General features: G+C 36.2%; 1 protein-coding gene across 11 annotated transcripts in view; it reads right to left on the minus strand.

Moving 5' to 3' along the window:
- Positions 1 to 23,138, minus strand: part of ARHGEF3 (Rho guanine nucleotide exchange factor 3) — a 132,037-nt gene that overhangs the window by 52,892 nt on the left and 56,007 nt on the right. For 10 of the 11 annotated variants that reach the window (XR_005269067.2, XR_005269066.2, XM_027467582.3 and 7 more), the window contains one exon: positions 12,471 to 12,533. Coding sequence is in view for 9 of the 11 variants with exons in the window: in XM_027467582.3 (XP_027323383.1) it covers positions 12,471 to 12,533 (63 nt within the window). In the remaining 2 variants the exon portion in view is untranslated. Of the gene's footprint in view, positions 1 to 12,470; positions 12,534 to 22,500; positions 22,651 to 23,138 lie in introns of those variants that run through there. The other variant, XM_027467587.3, reaches the window with a different exon arrangement.

Raw genomic sequence — 23,138 nt, forward strand, 5'->3', positions numbered from 1 at the left:
TATTGGTCTTATTTTTCCATTTAAAAAAGTAATCATATAATTTAAATGCTCTACCTGAAAGAACCTGCATTAATAAGCAGCTAAAGTCTTGAATATCATTTAAATAATCTTTTTATACCTACAATAAGAAATATATATTGATTTTATGTGAAATTACTTCATATTTGGCAGTTTTACGACGTATACAGTATCTACATATATACTAGGCTATCTGCGAACTCAAATAGGAAGGCAAAATTGAACAAATAGATTATAAAATCCAACTGCTAACATTTTTGCCTCTACACTTAATAGCAAGAAAGGCAGAAGAAAGGCATTTTTACCGAGCCTAATTGTTTCAAGACAATAACCAATAATAGGAAAGCTAGATCCATTACTGCAAATTAATCCGTGCTGAACAAAGGTGGAGAAATTGCATAGGAATTAATCAGGTTAATAAGCTGAGATGATGTTACAAAACTCCTCTGCAAAAACGATCAACAGCTTACAAAAAGTAGGACACTTTATAAGACAGACAAAGATCTTGACAAATAAAATGCTCCTGATTTCGTGAATGCTGACAATGTGAATGCCATAGCTTGATGCCACTATTTCAGAAATAACTGGAGCAAAGAAAATCTATGAGATACTCCCTTTTACATGAAATTTAAGAGTGCTAATCATTTTATAACTGCTGGATAACGAAGATTGCATGAACATATAAGGCTTGTCTTATTTTTAATCAAGAAAAAAATTCCATTATTTTCAATACTATGAAAACGTCCAAACCCATGTCTCTGAAAAATGCTCATGTACCGAGCATTTTCTTAGGATTATCCTACAGTGGGGTTCTGATCAGCTAGAATTATTCTTGTCCCTTCCCATTTCCTTCCCAGTTGTGCTTATTTTACCCATTTGCAATGACTACAGGGTAACATAAGAGAAGGCAGGGACCGGCACTCAGGGATTCACCAAGAGGGTTTCTGGTGTGAGCAGTGGCAGCTGAGGAGCCAGCCCAAGCTCAGTTTGTGGCTCATGCCAACCTTTCAGAAGCTCCTCAGGACAGCTCAAGGCTGCAGGGCTGCCACCATCTCCAGGAGCTGCAGCTGAAGTTGCCCTAACTCACAAGTGAGAAAGCTCAGAATCCTCAAGCTAACTTTTACCAGGAATTAAGGCACTAAATTCCTTGAGAAATCTCTAATTTCTTAGCATCACTAAGTTAAAATAAACCCATCAGCATTCTATAATCAGTGAAAAGAAGCCACAGAATGGGTAAGTGAAAAACCATGTTCTTACAAGAAATGCCTTGCAACTCCAGATAGATACAAACCCATCCTCCAAGTCAGTTTGTTGGCCAAGTTCACACACATGTAGTCAGCAAGTTCATGTGGACAGAAAAAATGAGCATAACATTATGCTATTCCTGGTAAGAGTTTCTACCCTAATAGAAAAAACGTCTTCAAGCATGAAAATACACAAGCTACCTGAATTCAGAGCAAATTTCACACAGCACACAGGAAGCCCTTGTGTTATTCTAAGACATGACACACAAAAAAAAGTCATAGGGGGAGCATAATCAACATGTTTCAAATGCAAGTAAGAAACAACAGAATGAGAACAATGACTCACTGAAATAACACAATGCATACAATAAATACCAACCTGCATACAACAATGCTCAGAAAGCTGTCAGATTTATGCCCCAGAATTAACACAATTGTTTTAATTACAAATCAACCACGGGAACTTTCATATAAGACATGAAACTTCATCCAGCTACTCTTCATTACTTACAAATGCTTTCAGAATTTAACTAACCCATTAATAACTCACTATTAGTTATAACCAATACTAGTCACATACTGTCACAGAATGCTTCAGCTTTCAGAAAAAAATCCAGTCACACTTTGCCCCCTGCTAGGCCGCACCCTGCTTACAACAGCCCATTCCAAACACATCACTGACCACCTTTCACACCAACAACCAACACTTCAGACCAAAAAATCTGATATATATCTATATATCTATGTACACACACTGTCAGATATACACTGACAGATTTGACACAGAGATCTGTAAGTAATAAGTAAGAGTGTATGGTTATTAAACTCAGTCAGGGCCCCCGTACGTTGAATGAAATTAAAGGTTTCTGGCAGAAATTCTATTAAATTCATGTGAAGAAGAACAAATTTACAGCTAATGGGCCTGTATTTGTTTTGTTAATTACTGCACTTCTGGAGAACTGCAATTCATTTTATTTACCTTCAAAGCTCTTCACTAACGTTTACAGAACAGTCACAACTATGCACCGTCACTCTTAACCAAGGTTATATATTTAAGCTCCAATTATCAGACCTTTCCATTTGCACATCTCATAATTCGAAGCTACCAAAGATAAGTATCACACAGCAAAAGCAAAATTGTGCAGTTAAATAGAATTTTAAAGAAATCAATTGTAATTCTAATAATGTTATATATACTCTTTGTATTTATCTACATAGCTTACATACGTAGCTTACAGTTACAGCTTACATATCTACATAGCTTACAGTTACAGCAATACCAAAAATTCTGGTTTTATTTAATACACATTCTTGAAGCTTTAATAATCAATTACATACCCAAACAATAGCAGTAAGCCATTATAACTTGCCTCAACTTTTCAGTAATATGCAGCTGGTACAGAATAAGCTAAATATTCAAAACAACAACCTAGTGTTTTATTCTGCTTATTAATCAGGAAGGTAATTAAGCCACTTATGCTGTAATATAGTTCAAACCCTACATGTATTAAAATGAAGTTTGTTCTAAATACATGACAATGACTTTTTTTTTTTTTTTTTTTTTTTAATAAACATGGTAAGGTAATGTGGAAAGGAAAATTATAAAATTATAACAGTTTTATAAGGAAATACAGAAAAATCATTGTTTTTAACAACATACTTAAGAAAAAAAATAGTGGAATATTGCCTTCTGAACATTGGGTATAAAACGTTATTTTCAGTTATTGTAACATTTCAATGTTACTGAATTACATTTTTAGAAAACCAAATCAGAAGTCAATTACTTGACAGAAGTCAAGTTAAAATTAAGTAGAACCACTGAGCATATATTTATATATATTATACTTTAAATATATTAAGTTACCAACAGTCACATTTGGAAATTAAATGCTTCAGCACCTTTGCAAATTATATACAAATACATGCATCCATCAGTACCTTAGCATCTTTTTTAAAAAATGGCACAGAGTTCTACAGAGTGCAAAGGAATATCTTTGACAGCTAACTTGCTTGCAGCCCAGGAAAGTGATCTTTAAAGAGACTGCAATTCAGTTCCCAGTTCTATCAAGTGGTCACTACAGAAGCCAGGTTACTGAGACAAATCAGGTGAATCTCTCCTCCATTAAGAGATTAAGCTATAAGAGGCACACAAAACTCACAGGGCAATCTCTAACATCAGTGGAAAGCAAATGTATGTAATTTAAATAACATTTTTAATGTACAAAAATGGCAGGTGTCTTAGCATGTCTTAAGACAAAGTCAAATAATCCTTGCAGTACTGGTTTGCTTGTGAGCAGCAGTCGAAAATACCACCCAGGCCTTTATACAACCATTGCCTTCACAATTAACAGAGTAACAAAGTATAGACTTTCTAAGCCAACTAATGACAAGATAGGAGATAGAGTGTAGAGAAAGTAAATGAAACAATCTTCCAGTGTAGCAGGAGATCTGGATTTGACCTTGCAAATCAAATTTAGAACCGAATGAAGACCTCTTGTATGAACCTTGCAGGTTCACATTAACATTACTGTATTTTCTACTGATTATTTTCATAGCTATCTAAATGTAACTATAAAAGTAACTATAAAGATCTTAGAAGTTACCACTGGAGATGTTCTGTCCCTGTACAAGCAGGATGATTTTATGGCAGACCGGTACTCAGAATAAGCTTGAAAATTCAGTCTAATCTTAAAGTCTTTGTTTGTTTCTTTTCCCATTTTAAGGCAGACTTGTAGGGTCCTGACATGTTATGTATATGATAAGCTCACTGCAGATTAGGTCTAAAACTGACTAATTTATCTTACCTTCCTTTATGTCAGTGGCTGTAGCTCAACAATCAAGAGTATTGCTGTGTGTATGTACATGTATATGTAAGTATGTATGCAGGTATGTATACACACTGTGTTTTCATTCTGCTTTTTTCATTTTCATTCATCAGTGGAGCTGACACACTAATATTTTACTGAGAAACACATTCTCACAGTTCTAAACAGTAACATTATTTTTTGTTAAATACTCTTGGAGCATTTCCAAACACTTGGGCTTCTACTCACTGGAAGCTTTCCCCATCCTCCTTGCTGCTTTCCATCCTGTAGCTAAGGAAACAGGGTTGAGTTGCATAACAAAGTGAGTCTGCAGCTGCAGGCAGATATCCTTCCATTGTCAAGATTATACAGCTACAGTAACACACACAAGTTATTGGGAATTTTACCAATACTCTGCAATTAGGACTTTTTCCTGAGGTCTGAGATCCTCAAGTATGTTTGACATTAGTGTTGACAAAGGGCTAAAAAGGTCATTGATAAAAAATGGAATGGAATAAAAATTTCAGTGAGTGCTTTGTATTTCAAGCTTTTTTAACCAGGATCTTTGTTTACATTTATCAATCTTGAAGTAATGCTGGCAATACAGATTGTATCATGTAAGCACATAAAGGCTGTTATTAGCAATCATTTACATACTAGTTCTGCAGTGATGGACTTGGAATCATAACAGATAAGCTGAACAAGCATTAAACACAATATTTTGTGGGGGAAGTGAGACTATCATACCTGACACGTACAGGACTATAGCTTAAGTGACATAAAATGATCACAACGCTAGTTAAGAACATAACTGTAACAGACTGTGCAGATCTGAGTAATGAAGTTGAAAGAGACACTGATGCAGAAAAGATCAGTGACAGGTTACAAGGAAGGAAGTGGTAGACAGCAAGTTGAATATGAGCCAGCAGTGTGCCCTGGCAGCCAGGAGGGCCAACCGTGTCCTGGGGTGCATCAAGCACGGCATCGCTAGTAGGTCGAGGGAGGTGATTGTCCCGCTCTACTCTGCGCTGGTGCGGCCCCACCTCGAGTACTGTGTGCAGTTCTGGGCACCACAGTATAAAAAGGACATGAAACTGTTGGAGAGTGTCCAGAGGAGGGCTACGAAGATGGTGAAAGGCCTGGAGGGGAAGACGTACGAGGAACGGCTGAGGGCACTGGGCCTGTTCAGCCTGGAGAAGAGGAGGCTGAGGGGAGACCTCATCGCAGTCTACAACTTCCTCGTAAGGGGGTGTCGAGAGGCAGGAGACCTTTTCTCCATTAACACCAGCGACAGGACCCGCGGGAACGGAGTTAAGCTGAGGCAGGGGAAGTTTAGGCTGGACATCAGGAAGGGGTTCTTCACAGAGAGAGTGATTGCACACTGGAACAGGCTCCCCAGGGAAGTGGTCACTGCACCGAGCCTGTCTGAATTTAAGAAGAGATTGGACTGTGCACTTAGTCACATGGTCTGAACTTGGGTAGACCTGTGCGGTGTCAACAGTTGGACTTGATGATCCTTAAGGGTCCCTTCCAACTCAGGATATTCTATGATTCTATGATTCTAAGTGATGCTGCTGAGCCTACAGATGAGGAACTGGGGTGGAGAGCTGGAATTTTCAGTCTTTAAATACAGAGAAATCCTTACTTTGTACTTACAAATTCTGTCTACATGGTCCATATTATATATGCAGAATAAAATGCAGTTACCATTGATGATGTATAAAATTTAATTAAAAAACAAAAAAAAGTTATATTATATTATATTTAACGCTATGGAACCAACATCAATTTTTATTTTGACCGCCAGGTAAACAAGCCACAAAACTACAACAACTCTGTTTTCTTGATTCAATTTCATTATGAAAATGTAACTACATCTCTGCAAATCTGCATCAAGTCAATCAATACACATGCAATTCATTTCATAACAAATACCCAACTTCATAGCTGTAAATAACATCTGGCTAATTTCTGTTCACAAATGCTGCTGATTTTGCCATGTTGAAAACAAGCAAATATCAAGTCTGGTTCTATAACCTGAAAGTAACTTAAATTGAATTCAAACTTCAATTGCCAGTTTCCATTACAGAGGAATACCATAGAGGAATATCATACGGTTGTTAGACACTGGAACAGGCTGCCCAGGGAAGTGGTGGAGTCACCATCCCTGGAAGTCTTTAAAAGACGTTTAGATGTAGAGCTTAGGGATATGGTTTAGTGGGGACTGTTAGCGTTAGGTCAGAGGTTGGACTTGATGATCTTGAGGTCTCTTCCAACCTAGAAATTCTGTGATTCTGTGAAAACAGCATTATTCAATAAAATAGCAATCAGTTTATCAAATTACTACACTGCAATGTAATATGAATGATACTGGAAAATTGTACAACCCTACTAACCACCTTCTGCCTATATAGTCACTGTACTGAAGATGACCTAGGATACAAAGATATTAAAGGAAATCAATCATAAATTCACTGTCTGTGTATCATATACAGAGTAGCTGCTGTAGCTCAAGAAGTGCTGGGCTGCAGTTTAGGTAGATGTGGCCAAAAGGGCTCATAAGAACTTGCCACAAGCTGCATGAGCTGAGCACAAACTGCGAGGCTCAGTTAGGGCCCTCAGTTAATAACCAGGCAGCCAGCCTGAACTGAACCGCATCTACGCTACTGTTAAAATCCACACTGATTATTTTCAATCCGATCGAATCAGAGATATAAATAGGGTGGTGTTTGCAGATTTCTAAAAATAATAATTTTTTGTACTTCTTGAAGATTAAGTTCCTTTTAGTCTCCTGCATTTTTCAGTCAGGAAATTTTCTGTGGTTTGGAGCAAAGATTCAAACTGAATGCATCTTTTGGATGAAATGTTTCTGGTTTGGGGAAAAACCTTAGTTAATTATTCTCTCTCCTTTCTCTTTATAGTCAAAAGAAGGAGAAAATGCATGACCATGGCTGATCTCACCAAAAACCAGTAAATCTAAGAACTGGTATAAGCTCTCTCCAGTTTCATACCACAAATCCTCCACAGCTCCCAAGACTTGATCACAATTTAAGATTTGATCAGCAATTAAAATAGATGGCAAAAGTGATGGCTTTTTTCTGAAGAGCATCCATGGATTACTTTGAGAGATTTCACAGTGCCTGTGTTTTGCTCCAAGGTTATGTGTCTTTTCAGCTTATGAACTCTGGTCCTCTGCATGTCTCATCAGAAATATATATATATATATATATGTGTGTATATATATATATATATATATATATATATAAAGAAGAATTGTTTTCTAGAAACCAACAGTTTCCACACAAAATCTTCCTTTATTTTCCCCTTGAAGAATACACTGAATGTCCAATTTGAATGACAAGAACTGCACAACAATAAAGAATCTCAAAGCAGAGGAAAAGGCATGCACAATAAATTGAACTTATCTTTTCTTTTTTTTTTTTCCCTTCACTCAGGCATTTCTTTTTTTTTTTTTTTCTTTTTTTTTTTGTTTGTTTATTGCATCTTTGTGCACCTATCAATCATCCTTCACTCTGGAATTTGTGCTGATATTTTTCATCTACTGTTACACGTCTCAGCAGTACAACAACTTGTTTAGTCTAACTTTGTCTTTTCAGTCAAGACCATAAATAGCAAGTGGACACATTCCATTTATTCCACTTCAGGCATACATCTATTAATGCAGCTTCTGACTTCCAAAGATTTCGCAGGAAGAGGAGAGAAAGAACTAAAAAGGAGAATACTAGGAAAGGATACCAGAAGTCCTTTAACTGTACCATGAGGTCAGAAGCACAAATTTTTGCATTCTTGCTGGAACAACAATAATAACAAAAAGAATCTCTCAGCAACCTCCTTGAAGTCTATACCTGTACTTTCCTTCTGCAGTATCTTCCCTTTGCCAAAAAACATGTTTCACAAAGTATCAGTGCAAGATTCAGCTGACCTCTCATCATGTTTTCTCTTCAAAAGAGGATCCACATCTCAAAAGTATACAAGGAGATCAAAATAACTCACAGATGGATCTGCAAAAATTTGTGCAGAATGGATCCTACCACTGAAGTCCAAACCATTTTTAACTGAAGTAGGGCAGAGTCGTACTGAATTTGCCAAATACGTTATTTAGCCAAAGCTAATGTCTATTTTTTTTGTGGTGGAAAAAATAAACACATATGAGAGAACAATTTCCCCAGGGTCAGCAGGGACAATTACTCCAGTGGGGCCTCTGTACTGTAGGTAAGGCTGTTTGTATTCAGTGTACATAAATTTAAATAGAAATAAGCAAATAGATTTTAGTCACAGTAAGATATTATGATTTGAGTTAAACCTTAAAGAAAGGTAGTACTTCATTTTAGATAACTATAGATCAGCTTTTATTTTTAGAATCTGGGTGATTTTGTATAATAGGTCATTTTTTACACAGTTCCCATTTGCACAGGTGTGCCTAAAGACAGTTTGCTCTGTGTTCATGCAGTATGTGGCACATTGCATAGACAGATTTGCATTGAAGATGTCTAACTTCATCACACATTGGTTATCTTCACCAGAATTATCTGCAAGGTTTACTGGAACAATTACCCAAACTCTGAGAAGTTGTTCACGTAAATGAAGAGTAACCATATTGCAACACTATGCAGGAAGTCTGAGATCTTTCCAGAATGGGGGGGATGGGGGAGAAGAATGCAGCATAACTGGCATTTTATACATTTTTCCAACGGAGCGCTCGTAGGCCACGGTTAATGATAAATAGAAAGAGGATAAGGAAACATGGCCTTAAGATAAATAACATTACAGGCACTCCAAATAATACCAACAGCAGACAGAGTCTAGCCCATACCAATCATATGATGGATTAATAATGGATTAAGACCAGTCACTTTATTATAAAGTCTGTACACAGATGGAATACTGACCGTTTATGCAATAGAGCAATATTAGAAGTCATGCATAATTCAAGCACATTGTATACATCTTACTGGGCAAGCTGAATACCTTTTCTACTGTGAACATAAAACACAGCAGAGTTTAACAGAAATAAAAAGACCCTGATACAATATATATTTTAATTATCTCAACTTTGATAAGCTGATGCAAATGTAATCCCCTTTAAGCTTTTCAAAGCTACCTTACCATACCTTAATTATAAACTCAATAATATTTGATTGCTAAGTTTAATTAGGTCAAAGAATGTTTTAGTTATATTGACTCTCAAATACATAACAAATGTTCATTCAGCACTAAAAGCCATCAAAATTAATAAACTCTGATCTAATGTATGTAAATCGTGCTAAAATCAAGGTATGTTTTTGTTCATAGTTTATATTGGAGCATACTTTATTAACTTGCAAATTGACAGATGATCATTAAGATTTCTCCAGTTCCAAGTACACTAAGTTAATATTTGAAAGATTTTTATTTTCAGTAATAAATGTTATATATAACCCAAATAAATAACTCTTCTGAGGCTTTATATGAAAATGTTTTACTTATCTAGTTCATCATGCATCTGTTGTGTGTTCCTTCTTGATATGACAAGAAAACAGAAGCAACTTCCTTGAGCTTACAACAAATTCTGCATACTACTAATAGTAGTACTAGCATACTAATAGTAGTACTAGCATACTGCACAGCATTGCCCTTTTTCTTCTCCTGAATGGCATTTTGCTTAAGTAGGTGCAATTTTATTTGGAAAAGTGCAAGTGCTGCATTAGGTTTTTTACCAGCTTATTGCTCTAGATACCTCCTGAGTTACTTGTGGTTTTACGGAGTTGAGACTCATGGTATCATCTATTATCATTACAAAATTTTTTCTTCTTCTTCAGTTATCCACTTTGCAACAGCAATTAAAAATATATTGTTTTTAGCCATCTTGCTGAGTGTTCTACATAAAAACCTCCAGACAACAACATTCATCACTGCTTCACTTAGTATAACGTACCAACTACATGCAGCAGTCCAAAATTTGTTTTCCCAAAGAGCACTCAGCTACAGGAAGTAAGTAGTCATGCTGTTTCCATGTAAGACGCAGAAGAACTGGCTGCCTGATCCTGACTGAGGAACATAAGGATTTGCACTCCTCCAGCAACAGACCTGGCTCAAAGAGGATTGCACAGACTGAAGACCTATGTTTCAAAGGCTGGATCTTAGAAAAGAATAAAAATGACAGCAGCAACAAGGATTGAAAACACAGACAGAAAAATCTGGAAATTGAATCTCTAAATTTAAGTAAGGAGAGACATCCCACCAGCACAAGTAGAAATACAGAGAATTGAGGAGCTGTAGTTGGCTGTTCTAAAGATGAGAAAATACTGGCTGTATATGACCTTGAAAACGGTTTCACTTTATCCGACACTCCAAGCTATCATAATTATCTATAAAATTTAAAATTTGCATAAGAGATATTAACTATATATCTGTAAATCAATACACATATGCAAATCACTCTAGAACATATCACTACTTTAAGAGCACAGCATGCAACACTATAGGTTGAGTCAACTGTGTAAGCTGAATACAAAGTAAGCCTGTCTGTGGAGGTCAACATGAACAAAACCACACTGGATAACCTTTTCCTTTAAAAACAGACTTCAGGCTGTGTTACATTCATACATTCATGCATTTGACAGCCCTCACAGTCTGCTGGTCACATCTGTCACAAGTTATCACTACCTGTTTGACATTGAGGGGATTTACAAATCCAAGCTGGCAATAAAATGAGCCAAGACCAACCAGCCAGATTAATAAGCCAGTTGATAAACTCCCAAGTCATCAATATGAGTCCAGATCACTAAACAAATACAAAGATTATTTAATGTGCTTAGGTTACCAGTCCCAGTCCTGAGTCAGCAAAGCTCCAACCAGTATTTCCTGTGAAAGGAAATTCTGTCATGACCGATTCCTCTTGAAAAGACAGGTGTGTCTGGCCATGGTCAGTCATAAAAACGTTTTATATCTATATTTTAAAAAGATTGCAGCCAGATGATGAGGTAAATTGGCCCGAGACCTAGCCACCTCAACATGTATGTTGCTTTGTGGAGCAACTCTAGTCTTTAAACAATTAACACCCTCTCTTTTTCCTATCCCCCACCTCTCCTGGACAAAGGTGTTGAACAAATGCATTTACACAAATTAGAAACTTCAGAGAGAGTCAAGAATTGCCACATCTTTCTGTTGTCAAGCACCAAAGGCAAGCAGTGAAGAAAACCCTCATGAACAAGAACAAAGCATGAGGCATGTCCTGGAGGCAAGGCGCTGAGGCTGGGCAGCAGTAAGTGTGCCACATGACTGGCAGCACTTCTCTGACTCAGCAACTCACCTCAGTGAGCTGCGAGAAGCAAGTGGGAGTCGTTCGCCTAATTATGTAAGATAGGAAGCGTGTTGTACAGGAAAGTCTAATATGCTTATTTGTTAAATACACATATATATTGATTTTATCACAGAGCCTGAGAGACTTATTACCTGAAAATTTTAATAATATAAAATTACCACAGTTAGAATCTAAATTCTTAATAAGGAGCACATGCATTCAATTTTGGTGCCCTTAGCCACTGCCTGGGAAAACAAATGCTTTCACTGAGGATATATATCTAAGCTACTTAGCCCATATTTTCAAAGACATAAGAGAGTTGCCAGACCAAGAGTACCCTTAAGTCACAGCTTTACATGGAAAACAACACACACTGCAGTGTACTGCATAACCACCACACATACACACTTTAACATCCATTAAACTCAGCAGAAAGATTTTACTCCCTAAAGCTTATTTTTAAAGTAAGCAGATATTTGTCACTTCAGTAACTTGTTTTGCTGTTGTTTGTAAAAGAAAATCAATACTTAGAAGGTGGAAACAGTATACACATTAAAGTATGTTTTCAAAAAGTATATTAAAACTGGACAATTTATAGATTGGGGTTTTGGATGTTTTCATCACATCTGAAGTGTGATAGAAAATCATAGGTGTATCTTCAGCACATCACTTTAAAATGATGCGTGTAGATCTCATAATTGCATTAATATCACATTAAAGATCTTCACAACACCAGTGACATAACTGAAATAAACCATCTCATATAGCCAAGCAATATGATAAAAGGTCTGTTTTTAAGTCCCGTATTCACAATGCCTTTTTGTCCTGCTAATTACTTACTAACAAGAGATTCACTGCTTTACTGTCATTCTAACTTCCATTTTTATCTTTATAAATACTAGTACAGAAAAATGCAAAGCAGCAATATAAATAAAATTTAAATTTTTAATAGTTAGCAAAACAAATTATTAATGCTACACATACAAACAATCCAGCTAAAAGGACAAACGGGTTTATTTCATAGCACATATAATAACCAGATTTTATTTTATAAGGAGGGGAGGAAAAGGCAAAAAAGGGGAAATTAAAGAAGTTACTCACACTTGTATCCAGGCTACAAATACTGATTGTATCTTCATCCTGAGTACTCTGTTTTCGTTTCTTCTACAAAAGAAAATGAAAAGAAAAGCTTTAAGAATACCACCAACTACCATCAGCCTGATCCCAAAACAGGTATACATAATGAAGTCATACACATAGGTATACACAGTTAATATCTTTCTCTCATCATCATTAGTCATTATAATAATAATGCATGTGAATACAAGCTCTATTTTTGTGTTCAAAACCCACCTATCTGCATGTAAGTTAGTTAAAATGTTGGTTCTTTTCCTGCTCACAGTGAGTGAGGTTTATTAACATACCTTTATTTTTTAACTAAAAACATGAGGAATTCTTGCATATTGTAAGTTGCACAGGGAAGTGGTTGAGTCACCATCCCTGGAGGTAGGGACATGGCTTAGTGGTAGACCCGACAGTACCAGGTTAACAGTAGGACTTGTTGACCTTAGAGGTCCTTTCCAATCTAAATGATTCTGTGATTCTCAAATATACTGCAGGTGAAACATACTGCAGGAATTTAGTTCAGTTTTTGTTTTGGAAAAATGAAGAGCCCTCCCTGATGTCATTTCACAGGTTGATCACAAGATTAATCTTTGTGCCTTTCAAATAAGAAGCATGAAATTTCATTTAACAGAGCTCTGCATTTTCTACCAGACCAGAAATATTTAAGAAACAAGAGAAATCACAGAATATATGATCCCTATTTATCCAGTTGTTAGTCTTCCACTGTCAAGTAGAGAGAAGCATTCACAAATAACAGCTGGGATTTAGTTTCCAGCTGTTGTTTCATCTAAAAGACGAGCATTAAAAGCAAAACAAAACAAAAAATATAAAAATAAAAAACAAACACACATGCTGTCCAGATTTATCTTTTTATATTTTCTGAATCTCACAGAAGTACTAAATACATCTTAAAACAGTCAAGAAAGGGTTTATATATAGAGGGAATTTTATCAGAAATCCTGCATGAACACACACTATACCCGTGTCACTTTAGGCTATAGTAACTTCAGTAATATTACACTAAATAATTGCTCCTGAGAGAAAGTTATAATTAGTAATGGGAGAAAGAAAAAAAAAAAAAAAAGCTGTAGTCCATACCCCCACCTCCTCCTCCTTATTACTCATGCCACAGGCTCTTCTGAAGCACGAAAGTTTTACTCTAGCCAGTAAAATGACCACTGCATCTACTAAATCAAGCATAAGGCTTCTGATAACCACTTTGATGAACAGAGGTAAAGAATGTTTATTATAAAATCCAGAATTTTTTATTTCATGCTGTTTAAAATGAAGCAAGAGGTGCTGAAACTTTTTATATTTACCCAATAATTTTGAGCAGATCTTTGACTTGCACAATGTTTTATTACAATTTTGCAATTTCTTTCATGAAATTTATTTAACTTGTCTCACTTTTTTCCTGACAATGATAATTTTAAAGTCAACAACCAGTGGTATTTTAACACCATTATTATTACTTTATTTAGAAACAGAAACTGATTTATGAGTTCTCCAATCACATTACACAACTGGAAGTGTTCTATAAAAAGTAATTATTTGTCCTAAGACTGGGAACAGTCAAATCCCTCTTACTGTTGCAGTATAGATTTTGGATGGGTGTGCATAGATGGACATTATGCAACTGCATCCACAGCCTGGGTTTGTATTTTTGTAAGTTACAGAAGTATAAAAATGCTGTAAACCTAAGCTTCACTCTGCAAAAATATTAGAAGAGTTAATTCCAAAGGAGTCAACATAATAATAATAATAAAACAGAAGAAGGCAGATCCACCATTGAAAAATAAGAGAATATTTTTTAATCAAAAAGCTATCAACTTTTTTTTTTTTTTTTTTTTTTTTTTTTTTTTTGTCATTTGGTAGAGAAATTGTCAAATATCAACCACTGCAGGCAAGCTGGATGTTTTCATTTTCTAAGTATTTCAAAGGCTATTATCATTATATAAGTGGGAGAAAAAAAGAAAAAAAAAACACCATAGCAAAATTTATTCCAATAACTGAGCTCCCAGATAAATTTCTTTGCCCATAATAAGCAGATTAGAAGCAAAGACTGCAGTTGATACTGTGCAGGGAGCATAAAATGCTTATTACTTTAATCCCTGCTCATTGTGAGCATTTTTTACCCAAAGGAGTTCCAACTCCAGGCTCATTTGCCATAGCTCCACACAGCTGACTTCTGTATTCCTCATGCTCCATAAAGTTGCCCCTAAATGTTACTCTCCATCTTATGTTTTAAGTCACCAAGCACATCATTTATCTCAACAATTTGGCATACGTTCCTTTCACAAAAGATTCTACAAGTACAGCGTCAAAGCTTTAGGCTGGGCCCACAAGGGTTATGTGAATAAACATTGTACATATTGCATGCAATTGAAGCTGAACAAGCTTACCTGCAAAGCCAAGGATCTTTGACACTGAAGTGGATTTATAGCCCAAATACCAAAATAAGCTAAGTGGTACATTAATGAAAAAGTTGAACTTTCTGACAAAATTTAAGTAAGCCAGGCTCTCTATGGGCTCCAATACTTATTGCACACATTGATGTGTTTATTTGTCATTTAGGCTAACAAATCGTAATCACATCATGAGACATTATGGCAGATTTGTCATACCAGCTTATATCAAGCAGTACCACTTCAGGCCAAAAACCACAATGTGTGAAACTTTCCTCAACATGTCACCTGTACTGGTCCAGGCACAGCACAACAGAGAAGGACTGATTTCTTAGCTCAGTTTCCTTACCTTGCATATAGCACACTAGTATTTACTAGTTCTTGTTAATATTGCTTACAATCATCTATGGCCATGTCAATCACCAGTTTTAACACAAATTAATAGCTTTTTAGGACTTTCTGGCCTGAAGAAGCATGTGCGGTTGGGAGGAGGAAAAGTCCATGCTGAGTGTGCTGTATTATGAGGACAGAAACTAATGGTGTCATTAGCTTACTCATATAGAGATCTTATAGAAAATTTGAAGATTTAACCACATATTTGTTATGAGATAGAAAAGATGAGGCCCTTATAGAAATCTGAATATGCCTGAATTACAAGTTATGTTCATTACACGCACAATACACAACCACATTATAACATACTGTGTATGTATGCTGTTTTAACAGAATCATGCCCAATTAGTGATTGTATCAGTATTTGTTTTAATTAAAATCCAGTAAGAAGTCCCAAAACATTATGAATATTATGAAAAGGGATAAAGTAAGACACACAAGCATTAATGCACCCTATCTTTGTACTTGGGAAGCAAACTAAAGCTACTGATGTGAATATTCCTCAAATTCTAAACTGAATGTTCCAACCAGAACCCCTATGTATTCTAAAATCAGAGTAATGTTATTAAAAATAATCCATTTTAAAGGTGTTATGTAATCCTTAAACTAGAAAGGATCACACATCATTTCTGCTGTATACAAACTATGTGAGTAATGCCATGCTGCAGCACTGTACTAAATACATTAAATGTAAAATAGTTTGGTTACTCCATATTACTCTATGAGAAATAGACAAGTATCATCTGCTATCTCACTGCAGAGTAATTATTTATTAGAATTTTTATTTACTCGACACAAACTGAATTGAAAATTGATATGATGTTGTTTGCCTTGCTGGGAAAGAAGGACCATTTTCAGTGCTTCAATAACTTTCCTTTTCTGCATTATATTTGGAGACCTTAAGAACAGGTGACAAAGTATACCTATAACACATCTATTCTGAACACAAACAGGTCTGTTTTTTTTTCTGACTGACCACACATTTACACATTACACACATTTGAAATATGCACCTTCAGACAGAAGGATATTTTCCATCACACTTGAAAGCATATTTGTCTTTTGAAATACACAAAAATCAGAATTATTGGACCGCGATGACTGGGCATACACCAAGTTTGAATCTTTATCTGTGTTTGGTACTGGTGGCTAAAAGGCAGTGGATACAGCCACAGCTACAGAGACAGAACACTTCCTGGTCTTAACATCTCAGGAAAGAGTTGTTCTCAATAATTATAAAGCAATGATTTAGTTAAAGGAATTAGAGTAATAAGACATTGTTATAGGAAGGCTAGATTAACATCCTCTCTCCATCACAGGGTTTTAGTTATTCATACTGGAGATTTATATTTTACCACCTGAGAGATGAAATGCAAAAATGCACAAAAGTAATTTGATTTTAAAAGCCCATCCTGTTACATCAAAGGAAACACTTGTCAGAAGAATTGCTGACTTTTCCTAAATCATGTCTATTCTAATTTCACAGAAGTGTCTTCACACAGATTTGCTTCAAAATAAAAAATAATAATAATAAAAAATAAAAAAGACAATGTACTCAAGTAGCCAGGTCTTTAAACATTCAAAGTAACAGGCCTGTGCATTTCAAAACAAAGCACACAACTTACTTTTTAAGCCTTTTTTTTTTCCATGCAGAAATCCATTTAAATGAAGGAAGATTCTTTCATTTCACCAAAACAGACTTTCCCTTCCCTCTCAAAACAAAAAGTCCAAAATAAAGACAAAATAACCAATTAATCATTCTGTATTTAAAAATGTTTCTATAGAAGTATATCTGAAAAACTTGGTCTTTCCAGAATACACGTGTGGGCACATTTCAACACTGTCACTAGGAAAAAAGCAATATTGTAAAAAACAAAACAAACAAAAACAAATAAACAAACAACAACAAAACACAACCAAAAACAAACAAACAAAAAAACAACCACGCCTCACAGTTCTAACATGATTTAAATAAATATAAGTAGGTAGGGCTGTGTACATATCTACATTTTTTTTTGTATGCACATGAATATTTTATAGTTCATACATGTGTATACATGCCTTTCTTTTCTGGAAAAGGAAAGTAAACATGTTACATGTTCTACTCTGGATCCTTTGAGCGTCCTGTTAACATTTTTCTTGGTGGCACTTGTGACATACCGAAAACTATGCAAGTAAAGATTATTGAGTCTAAGTTACATAAACGGTTTTCCTACCAACAATAATTCAAAGTTTCTTCAAAAGGATTTCTAGTTGACAAATCTCAAGTATTTCTAGATGACAAACTGGACTGGGAGGAAAGTAGACAAAATCTGAGCTCTCTGGACTAATTTGTTTCTAGAAGTTTCACAGATGACAGAGCCATAAAAATAATAATAACAAACATTTTAGATTAGAAAATAAACAATTCTGTTCTTGTAATGCAAGAGTAGATTCTGACTAAGGGATTCAATGTTTTTCTCCCCAGCAGTTATCACTTGGATCCAAGGCATATGTTGTTAACTAACATAAATTGGGTATAATATTACTAGGCAAAAGATTAATAACCTTCTGTCTTAGGGTTAGTTGAATAATCACTAATTTAACATTTCCTGCTGCAGGCGGTTGGATATCACAAGGCAGACCTCAGAAATGAGCTAGAAGAGGCAGCAGTGTTTTTGCATTACCCAGCTTAAAGAATGCTCACAACACTGAAACAAGAATAAACCCTACCCATGATTACTTGTTTTCCATATTATCACATTCCTGCTGCACTGACATTCAAGTTTAAGAAGAAATAAATGATGCTAAAAAGAAAAAAAAAAAAGAAAAAAAAAAAAAAGAAAAAAGAGACACACCACTTTGATGTGAAGTTCTTAAAAGAAGCCTGTATAGAGGGAGGCCATGTCATATTAATCATGAGCATCTCTGCTTGCAACAAACAGCCAGGCACCTCCGAATTTCCTGCTAAGCTTGGTTCAGAGATAACTGATTAAGAATTCACACCTTAAGCTTAGAGAGAAAGTTTAAGCTTAGAGAGAAATGCATCTCCTTTTTACTTCACTCTAACCTGCAACTCCCTTTTTATATCAGTACCAGTGCCCCATCCTGGTGAGCTCTAACTTTCCTGCCTGTGACACTGACAGTTCTGACAGCTTGAAGGCATGGGAAGACCACGGGATCTCAGAGCACGTCTTCCCAGAGCATAGTGCCTTTTCATCTGAATGATGCATCATAACACGCATTTGGGGACCACAACTTCAGAATAATGAATTCTAATACAAGGTTTTAAAAAGAAAAGAACTGCTTTTTATTGAAACCCTGTGTTTCAATACCAGTTCTTTATGATACCTTGGCAAAAGAATTTGCTTAAACTCTAAAGAGAACCAAAAATCCAGTAAAGGTTAATTATCAAACTTGTTTCTGTGTATATGTCCACTGCCCTCTACTGTTCTGAGCATCAGAGACATTACTGGTCTCTTTTTCTCAAAACTGCCACACAAACCTAAGCAAAAGCTTTATTCCTGTTGAGGGACAGATTGCCCAGTTAGCCCTGAGCCTGCTACACAGGTTTGCAGGTTCTGTGTCCCACCCTGCACGTGCTCAGCTGGTGGGCTGTTTATATGTCAGTATGAGCAACAGAAGTGCTTGCTGTCAATGTCCCAGGCAAAAAAAAAAAAAACAAAAACCACCAGCCTAGGTCTGCTGCAGCACAGCAGCAAACTCCTACATGGCACTAAGGCTGCCATAGAACTGCAGGTAGCCAAGCACTTCTGAGGAGCCTTTCACATTGCTGCCAGACAAAATGGCCGCTCCTTCCACCTTTCTGTAAGCACAGACTTAAGTTTTACTTCTACAGTGCTATCATGATGGACTTGAGATTTTTCTGGTCACTGTAATATGAAATGAATACAAAAGCAAACAATGAAATGAAAATTATGTGCAATGCGTTCAACAGTAACAACAGGAAATGGGTGTGCATGTACGGGATACTGTAAGGACAAGGATCAGCAGAGCTTTGTTTGAGGACTAGTATTTATTCTGTCCTTATTTAAACTTCCTTCCCCTTTTCAGAAGACAGGGGAGAGTATCAGGCGCTGGAATGTAGCAGAGTGCTGCATATGCTGAACCTTTTTCAGTTTGCTACAAAAGCAGAGCCAAATTCAGATAAATAGGTTAGATACACTTTTACTTCCTTCTTCTTAAAACTTCCTTGCTACGTGATTGAGCAGCAGTTATTAGCACAGGATCCTTTCTCAGTCAGGACTTCAAGACAAAGACTTCAGGAGTGCTACATTAATTATACTTTTAGTTAACACAATCAATGTCTAGGGATTCTAAATTGGTCTAGCATATAAACAAGAACTAAGATGCAGTTTAGAAGAGTCCGTGCACTATTCAGATTCCTCTCTTCCCACAACCATTTTTCAGCTACAACCTGTCACGCCCCATTCCCAGTGCCCCCAGGTAATACAATCAGTCACATGCAATTAATCCTTGAATTCCTTTGCTCCTGGCCAGCTGACCTGGTGAGGTTGCAGTTCCCAGACTTATATGTTTATACTGAGAGAGCTTATTACAGGCCTCAGTTGTAAAAGCAAGAATAAATTAAATTGAGGCTATTTTAATGCTCTAACTCTACCTTTAAAGGTATCGCGCTCTCAAAGGCATGTGCATTTAAGGAAGGCATTGTGCTCTTCCTCTATCTGGACAGCAACAAACTGCACTTGCTTCAGCTGCCTGCTTAATCACAGCTGTCACCACTTCTGCTTCCCAACCTGCTATATCAGTGGATGGCTTTTGTTCTTGGAATGAAAACTACAATGAAACTTGCTCACTTAAAGGCAGATTCATTCAAATTACGAATTTTTTATTATTTTTTTTAAGAACACAAATCTCATTGCGAAAGAGCTTGACTTGCTGATGCTGTGCACAGCACCAGAACCACATACAGCAGAATAAAATAACTTCCATAAACTAGGTCTCTACCCAGCTTTCAGTTGGCTTCATTAGCAAAAACTGCAGTCATCCCTTATAGTTTTAGTACTCTGCTGTTAGTCTGCTTTCCTTCAGTCTCTTCATTCAGCATCGTTACACTGCTCTACCTTTAAAACCACAGACAGGTTCCTGTAGACGGCTTTGATCTAGCACCTGAAGTGCTGCTCTTTGGCTTCACAAAGAATAGATAAAATGGCCGCATCCAAAATGGATTTTTCAGCATAGATTAAAATTAATTTTGCTTTCACTAAAATTACATGTTGCTGTGTCTATTTTAGGATTAAATATACGTGGGGAAAATAAACACACTTGAGCTCCATTTCTCAGGAAACAAGGTTTATATAATACTGGTGGGTATCCCTATGACTCTTGATTCTGGAATTATTCTTGAATTTTTTTTAGCCCAGTTTCAACCAAAAATTTTAATGTGAGCTCAGCAATATTAATATACACTAGAGAATCTACATGATTTTATGTCACTGGCAGGTGTGCATCTCACTGGTGTTCCATGAAAACCCTAAAACTGTAGTATTTAGTAGATTTCTTCTGCCATAAATTTTTAAGTAAACCATGTGTAAAATACACACCCACAGCAAATATAAATATTAAGTACGTCCAAAAACACTACAACAATTACACAGCATAGCAGTTAGTCATCAGCAGTCTCATTCTTAAGCTATTTAATAAAAACAGAGAATTCAAATGGATAACCTTTATTAAAGCAAATTTCACAAGTTAAATAGCTCTTCGTTTCTCTGACCACCTTGATAAACTTCCAGGCCTGTTGCAACTTTGATTTAGCTTCCTTAAACATGTTTTAAGTCAGAACTGCATAAAGCATTCCACGCAATATCTTAAAAATATTCTGTGCCATAAATTTGTCATAGACTCTCCCTCTCACTACTGTTAAAGGTGGCATAAAACAAAATACATCCAATTAAGAATTCACTCTTAAACTTCTATGTACTTAAGCCATATTCTCCACAGCAAATCCAAGAGTATACAGGCCTTGAACACAGTCCTGACTTACTTGCCTCACACTGCAGTTCCTTACCTTTGTTACATTTCTAAGAATTTCAAAGTATGGTTTTATTCAACACATACACAAATATTTTAAAATAACTTTACTTCTTGAATAAGAGGAAGCTCTCTAATTTTCCAGCCACTGACAGAATGCTATGATCTGGTATTAGAGCTGCAAATTTGGAGATCAGATTTGTCCACATGTGACACTGATGTGCTACTCTCATTCACAATGAATAGCCCCAAAACAAAATCCCACAAGTCATTAAGAATAATCCAGAATTAAATGCTAGCTGTTGCAACATGTAAAACATGCCTACATGAACAAAATTTCTAAATTATACTGAAGAGTTTAAAATGACAAGATTATACAATTGTGTAGTCAATCCCAACTTTGCAGTTGGGAAGCCTTCTCCCCAAAAATATTTAACCTAAGTCTCCCTTGTCACAAAATAGACTGATTTTGTAAGCCTTCTTATTCCTGTGCTAGCTTGGCAAATAGAGAGAACAAATATCACCTTTACAATTACTCCCACAAACTCAAGAGGTGTGTGCACACTTTTACCACAAATTGAGTCTTATTTTTCTACATGTGACAAGTACTAAATCTTTTACCCTTTCTTCATAGGTGACATTTCCTACATTTAGTATCAATCTTGCTACTTTTGAAGGTGCAATACCTAAAACTGCGGCCAGTTTTCCAGGTGCTACTTCATACACACATTGTACAGCAGCAGCAGAGTAATTGTGCTCTGTAAATATGCTGTATATTGGATCTGTTTTAGCTTTCACTTATATGCACAAAGTCTATGCACTGTCAAAATGTTCTAATATAAACACCAGTGTCAGACTGAATTATCATTTTTATATTAGGAGACAGAGACAGAATGTTTACACACGTGTGGTAAAACAACCGAACAAGAAAGAAAACAAAATCAAGAACTATCATCCTGCAACAATAAACTACCAATACACAAGGAAAAAAAAAAAAAAAAAAAAATCATCCATCCCAATATCGGAATACGTTATCTACATATTTGAGAAGTTTATTTCCTTACAGAAGGAAACACCCCTGCTAAGCACCATTTTGGTTTCATTAAGACAGAATTTCACACCATGCTTGGAAGGATGATCTGTGCAATTTCAACTTACTACAATGCCACACAAGCAAACAATAAAAAGTAACATAACCCTGAATGCATACTCACCTGATGATGCACAAAAAAACAGCACCACACCATGAGGGACTTTGTATTGTACTCAGATTTGAGGTTTCTTAATCTTCAGCGTGACAGTGAAAACTGCTACAAAGAAGTCACTATGTTTCTCCTTCAGTTTTTAGCAGGAACTCCTCCCCATGTGGCCACACAGTTTGCTCTCGTTTCCTGTCATGCAGTGTGCTAGAAGTGTCAGAAGCCGAGTGATACACATTGTGCTCTCTATCTCAGCTTTGGATTTTCTCACAGGGTGCTTTAAATAATACTTTAGGCATACAGAAGTGTTTCAAAAATTGCCAACAAGTGTAAAGAGAATGGCAGTAGTATGGTGAAGGTAAAGACATCTTTAAAGTGTTTTTCAAGTAATAGGTAGGTATTTGGGGAGCTTTGAGAGTCAGTAACTGAAACACTGCCTGCCACCTGTGTGCGCACTTCTCAGTCTCAAATTAGCAACGGGCTTTAACCTTGAATGTGGACAGCTATCTCCAAACGCAGATGCCTCCGTCAGAAGACGAAACACCTGGTATTTACTGGGTGAAACTTTTAAACATTCAGTTCATGGAAAAATTCAGTATTACAGAAATTAAGGGTACTGCTAAGCAGTTCTTAAAGAAAGAGACATGAGGGCA

This window comes from Anas platyrhynchos, chromosome 13, assembly GCF_047663525.1.
Source record: "Anas platyrhynchos isolate ZD024472 breed Pekin duck chromosome 13, IASCAAS_PekinDuck_T2T, whole genome shotgun sequence".
NCBI lineage: Eukaryota > Metazoa > Chordata > Aves > Anseriformes > Anatidae > Anas > Anas platyrhynchos.